The 6,496-nt window shown below is 40.0% G+C and overlaps 1 protein-coding gene across 2 annotated transcripts; it reads right to left on the bottom strand.

Annotated features, from left to right (window-relative positions):
* Positions 1–1,376: 1,376 nt before the first annotated feature.
* Positions 1,377–6,222, bottom strand: B3GALNT1 (beta-1,3-N-acetylgalactosaminyltransferase 1 (globoside blood group)). 2 transcript variants are annotated; one of them, XM_027061507.2, is made up of 2 exons: positions 6,215–6,222; positions 1,377–3,195 (listed from the first exon to the last, which is right to left on the bottom strand). In XM_027061507.2, the coding sequence occupies exon 2, from the start codon at positions 3,159–3,161 to the stop codon at positions 2,166–2,168; it is 996 nt and encodes a 331-aa protein (XP_026917308.1). In that variant the 5' UTR covers positions 3,162–3,195; positions 6,215–6,222; the 3' UTR covers positions 1,377–2,165. The 2 variants fall into 2 exon arrangements, with proteins under 2 accessions (XP_026917308.1, XP_053077228.1); XM_053221253.1 differs by lacking the exon at positions 6,215–6,222 and adding an exon at positions 3,628–6,194.
* Between the last annotated feature and the right edge of the window lie 274 nt (positions 6,223–6,496).

The raw sequence follows: 6,496 nt of genomic DNA, 5'->3' as shown, positions 1-6,496 counted from the left end.
CAGGCAGCAGGTCGTGGCCACCGCGTGCAACCAGTGACACGCAATGTGGATGGGGGAAGAAAATGTCTATTGTTAACCTGAGATTTGAGAGTTGCTCTTGCAGCCTAATCGGGCAAAAGCTAATGTGCTAGGGGTCACAAACTCAATGCTGTGGGCAAGCAGAGTAAATGAGTGAGGCAGAGCATGTAATGCCATGGGGATGGCAGGGCTATGGCAGATGGGAGAGAATCAGCCCAAGGTTAGTCTCCAGCACTAAACTTTGCTATGAGTCAAAATAAAAAATGCTGTCTATTTGGTTAAACATCAAAGGACAAAGTTTTAATAACACAGCTGATATTTACTACTTGAAAGTTTAGACTATTAAGAAACATACAGTTAAAAATAATGACGCAACTTCTTATTTTTTGTAACCATTTAACTCTTTAGAGATCTTTTAGGCTCCAATCTCTAGTTGAAAAGAATCTTCTGAAATTTGGCCACTATTCAGTTTACTTGTGATTTTTTTTTTGTTTGTTTTAAAAGTTCTCTCTTAAGAAATTTTTTGATTTAGCTTACAACATCAATGTAGACTTCTGCAAAACCAATCTAATCACACTACAAAAATACCCACCATCTGTCTTAAAGAAAGTGACTCCTTATGAATGGGGATTAGCAAGGACATAGATTGATTCCATAGAATAGTTCATTTAATGATTTTATTGTGACTGGTATCAGGTCTGAGATCAGGGAAATGGAAATAACTGTTTTATAGAGAATCACATATTGTAACAGTTCTAATTGAAATTAAGCCTCTCTTTCTGGAGAATCGTAAATATTTCAGTATGACTAAGCTGACTACATATTTTCAAGTTTATATTTTCTGCCAAGGGATTTTATCTTTTGCCAACATGTCATCTGGAAAAAAGGAATCACTTGTCCCATATCAGCCTCCATGGGAAATTGCACAATCCCCAAAATCTGGGGCCAAGGAGTCTTCCTCTTTGACTTACCGGTAGGTCAGAGGTGACCAACATCAACACTCCTATGAAGAAATGTGCTTCTACACGACATGGAATTCAGATAGGATCTCAGACCATATTTTGGGGCTTTCCTTTTGATGTGAAACTAGTAACAAAAGCAGCAGCACTTTTTTTTCTTTTTTCCCTCTTTATTTTCAAATTGATTGTTAATGAGAACGCATGTGGAGCAGATAAGAATAATATGCATAGTATTCTGGCCATCAGGGTCCTTCTTTTCTTTTTTGCCTTCAGATTCCTTTCCAAAAGGAAACATGCTCCCTGGCATTCTATATTATTCCCAATTTCCAGGTGGAAAAATGAGACAGATGGAGTGACATAAAAACACAGGGGATTGTAGTTTTAAAAACAAGACAAAAATTCAGATCTTCTTGCTTTTATTCTTCTCTGTATTACCACAGTAAAATATTTATCAAAGTCCAAGAGATTACTGATATGTGATAATTACCAATGTCTTTACATTAATGGAGCTATGAAATAATAAGCTCATCAGTGAGGTAACTGGGAAAAAGTTCAAATGGATAAGGGTGCATCACTATTTGCTTTATACAGTACTGAAACAACCATAACATTCAAACACCAGGAAGTCCTAAGTAATATTAAATAGTAATTCATAACTGTGAAATGCTGTAACATCTTGAAGTACCTTCTGAATGACCAAAATGGATGAAATTTTGTTCAGTGTAACTTCAGTTTTTTACACAGAACTATGTATTTTTAAAAACTGGTAATCCATGTCAGATATACACAAAACCCTTAACAGACTAGACTGCTCAATGAGTAGAGCTCCCCATTGCTTCGATGTTATGGACTAATGAGCTTATAATTCAATGAAACCCTTTTAACAAGTTCTAGCCTACAGAATGGCACATTCAAATAGTTTGGTCCTATTCGTTTTATTAACAAAAATCCCCGATTCCTTTATAAGGTGTTTAATTCCTCTTACAATCACCTTTAAAGGGCCTGACTTGATTTTGGTCTAGGTAAATCAAAGTGTGACCCTCCAGTCCCCAGTCTGTGCATTCTTCATGAGTCTCAGTTCAGTGTAACTCAACACAGTGACCTTCCCATGAGTTTTCCATTGGACATTTTACAGTAATATTAATACTTTCCACAGAGTATCCTGTCTTTCTCTAGGCTTTTGTCAAATTAATAATGGCATGTGGTATTCCTTAGCATAACCTGCCAAAATGTGATAATCTCCTTGGAAGAAAAGCCATGAGCTGCAATCACACGTCTGAGTTGACAGACATCCAAATGGATCCTATATAAAAAGAAAAGGTTTGTGTCTTCTGGAATATGGATGTCCACGTTTAATAAATTCAGACAGATCCCAACATAAACATCTTCAAACTTGATGGGTTTTACGTGACTCATCATTTCATAGATTCTTGGCACCAAATCTCTGGACATTATATAACCCAACCCACTGCAGTAGGGAGGAAACACCTTGAAGGGATACTCTTGGTACGAAATATGGGCTTTTTGGTAAAATCCTCTATAGGAATAATTATCGATTAGAGGATAACCTGTGAAAAACTTCTCTGAATGGTTTACATTTAAAAGATACTTCACTAAGTTGCCAGTATTGATGAAAACATCAGTGTCTGTTTTCATGATGTATTTGGCATTGGGGCAAAACTCAGTTACCCACCTGAATGCCATAATTGTTTTCAAGGTCAGATTATTATACGTGTCTAAAAAATCTTGTCGTATTATGTCACCATAAAGAATGTGCTCATCCTCTAAGGACAATGCTAACACTTTGTCTTCCTTTTCGGCTGGCTGGCCTAGTAAGAAAAATGTAAGAACCTCATATCCCCACCAAGATTTTTTTTCACCCCAAGTAACTCTAATGGCCTGTCTGGCTTTCACATCTGAAGGGTGTGAGGTCACCAGGATGACAAGAAAAGGGTTTTGATGAGAGCAGTTTGAATGCTCTCGAAGTGTGAAGCGAAAGTCTTGTCTGTAAATTGGCTCATACTCATAGAAGTACATCCAGTTTACACGTTCTATCACATTGTAGTGGGGCAGGCTGAGGTACCACATCACAAGAAAACTCAGGAGGGACAGCAGCAGGAGGCTCCATTTGAGGGATCTCAGTGACATCCTACTCAGAAGAGTGGTCAAGAGAGCCAGGGCCATCCACAGCAGCTCAGAAGCACACGAGCCTGAGGTTCTGGAAGATTTATCAAAGACCTGGTTAGTACTCCACCACCCAAGACACAGTATTAAATGATATCTGATTATCTACTTAAAGAGTTGGAACAACAAAAGCTCCCAAGCAAAACCAAGAATCCTGACTCCAACCTAGTTCATTTCATTTATCTATAAGCAAATGGACACCAAAAACCAAGAGGGCATTTTAGCTTTTTACATCCAGACCAAGATTAAAAACATATCCTTCATTACTTCGGGAAAATTAATACTTACTGTTTGATTTAAATAACTATTAAAATATCATTTTGTCCTGGATGTCCAGAGGGCCAGAAAAAGATGAGTAATGGGGGGGGGGGGGTTAAAAAACAAATCTGCAATTTAAAAAAAAGCCGCATTTCTTCTTCACCACTATGGAAAGAGAAGTGAAGGATTTAATGCAAGGAGATATTACCAGCAACATGTCCAAATAAACCAAGGGTCTTTCTCAGCTGTGTGATCAGATGTGGATTCTAGCAAATCTGGAATAAGGAAAACCCAGTGGCTACAATTATTCATGTGAAGGAGCAGAGACTCTTCACCTGAAAGGCAAGTCCTCTAGACACAAACAGGGTAAGCATCTCCAGAGTTTTTAAATGGTCAAGACTGTGAAATAGATTTTTCCTTGCCCCAAACAGATCCCAGCTCCCCTTTTACCTCACTGGCTGAACTCCATGCTCAGTCTGCACAACAAGTGCTTAAATTAAAGGCCTGTCCATAGAATTGAGTTTTCAGGTGTTTTCCATTCTAATCTATTCAGAAATCCTGTGCCAGATCAGAATCATGGGATGGACCCTCCAGCTGAGATGAGAAGAGCAGTAATGTTACAGCATTCAGACTGGAGTGACAGTGTCACCTCAGTTCTGTGCTAGGCCCCAAGGATGAGGTTGGTTCACAATTCAGGATCCCACAGGGCTTTCTGGGCACCATGATATCAAGACAAACATGTGCGAAGTGTTTCCTAGACATTCCACACCCACAGACAACACCAGGCACTAAGACCAAAGGAAGGAGATGGGAGAAGGGGACCCCTAGGCAATAGGTAAACATGGAAGGACAGGGTGGCACTGACTGTTTGTATCAATGCTAAGGGACTTCAGAGTAAGGGATGGATGAACAACAGGAGGGGCAGGCTGAGGAGGTTCCAATGGTGCCCTTTCACCCCCCATCCTCTGGGAAGAGGGGTCCTGGGAACCCAGAATCTGTTATGAAGGGCATATGTTAATGTCATTATATGGGAAGGCTGGCCCCCCAAGGGTTCTACCTTGGGTCAGTCTTAGGTCTTTGGATGCACAGCTCTTCTGCCTCTTAATACTATGAAAATGACAGGACCTCAAGACTCCTTGTCCTATTTGGCCATATCCTACCTGCCCTGATTAGTTCTGGTCACAGTCAGTAATCTCTCCTTTCTCTAGAGCTTTCTATATTTTAAGTCACACAATACAAACTCTCCAGTTCAGTTTCATGTATATGTGTCTTGCCCCTCCATTTGTAGTCTATGACCTTGTTGGCGAAGTGTTTCTCACCATAGTCAAAAGTGCAAGACAGACACAGACCTACAGCAGGAGAGCAATGCACATGGACTTGTTATGCTATTTCCATTTGTGTAAAGGATAAAAGGTAGGTCTGTCCATCCCACCCCAGTCTTCCTCTCTCCCCCTTACTAGCCTTGCACAGCCAGCTCCTGGAAAAACCTGAAACAGAAGAGACCTAGAATAAGAATTATAGAAGTAATGAACTTCTTCCTACACTGTCTCCTCATCTGCGACTAGACACTGCATGCACAACCCTAGGGATCTTGATTTACACCTCAGCCAATGACAACTTTTACGTTTATTACAACACTTGTCAGGTGGCAGTTTTACATCTCATTCTAACAAATCAGCACACTGGAATAAATTTCAGACTAACAAAAGGAAAGTATACTGCGTAAGGATCAGCATTTACAATCATATATAGGCAATGAAGGCTCCATTACTCTTCAATAATGGGAAGAACTCAAAGCAGCAAATCTTATTACAAAAGTTATCTCACATGCATTCAATAGGCCATGTTTCTTTTCCTTTTTTTGTTTGTATTTAAAAAAAAATTTTTTTTTTAACGTTTATTTATTTTTGAGACAGAGAGAGACAGAGCATGAACGGGGGAGGGTCAGAGAGAGAGGAAGACACAGAATCTGAAACAGGGTCCAGGCTCTGAGCCATCAGCACAGAGCCTGATGCGGGGCTTGAACTCACGAACCGCGAGATCATGACCTGAGCCCAAGTCAGACGCTTAACCGACTGAGCCACCCAGGCACCCCTGTATTTTTAAAAAAATACGTTTATTATTCTGAGAGAGAGAGAGAGAACAAGAAGCAGAGGTGCAGAAAGAGGGAGAGAGACAGAATCCCAAGCAGGCTCCATACTGTCAGCACAGAGCCTGACATGGGGCTCAAACCAATGAACTGTGAGCCAAAACCAAGAGTCGGACGCCAAATTGACGGAGCCATGCAGGCGCTCCTATAAGCCATGGTTTTTAAATGTGACAATGTGACTGTGGCTGGGATGTCTACTGCTATGGGCCCACAAAGAAAATAAAACAGCAGCAAGGAGAAGAGGAATTCTCTAGTCCAAAAAGAGGGAAAAGTCTTTCAAGGACCCACAACACAGGTGGTTCTAAGGGCAGAGAGACCAGAGTCTACAACCCAGCTCTGTCCTTTAACAAACAGGGCAAGCAGGTATGTTCTTCCTTTTGGAGCCTCAGTTTCCACATCTCTGCACTAAAGATGTCAAATACAGTGGAGGGTGACAACATGTGCAAAGCATTTCACTGGCCATTAAGTGTTCAATAAATAGAGTCTGGTCCCCAGCTGTGTTCCACCCTTGGCAGCCTTTGTGTCCTGTGTTCTCTAAATTGATTTTTATTGTCAAATGGGTTATCCTGGAAAAATAATCTCTATGAGTTCTTACTATTTAAAGAAAAATATGTTTTGAAGCCATAAATATATTTCTATTTCTTACCTCCTTCTTGATTTCTTCTGAGTGAAAGATCTTCAATTTCACCAACCGAACAGTCAGTAGTATGTAGTAGTCAAAAATAATGCTTGAAATTTCTGTAAGACATATAAAAAATGTAACCGCATTTACTTATGGGTCAGGGAATTAGAAATCAAAGATGGTAAATGAAGCACGCCCACCTCCTCCAATTTCTTTCTGAACTAGGAACATATATTGAAACAAAAAGTTAAAAAAGTTACCATTAGTCCACAGAACTCAAGAGTTCATGGCTTTATCATGGAAAAC

The sequence above is a fragment of the Acinonyx jubatus genome, chromosome C2 (genome assembly GCF_027475565.1).
Source record: "Acinonyx jubatus isolate Ajub_Pintada_27869175 chromosome C2, VMU_Ajub_asm_v1.0, whole genome shotgun sequence".
In the NCBI taxonomy this organism is placed as follows: Eukaryota; Metazoa; Chordata; class Mammalia; order Carnivora; family Felidae; genus Acinonyx; species Acinonyx jubatus.
The sequence above is the reverse complement of the archived record's forward strand: the minus strand, read 5'-3'. Positions and strand labels throughout refer to the sequence as shown.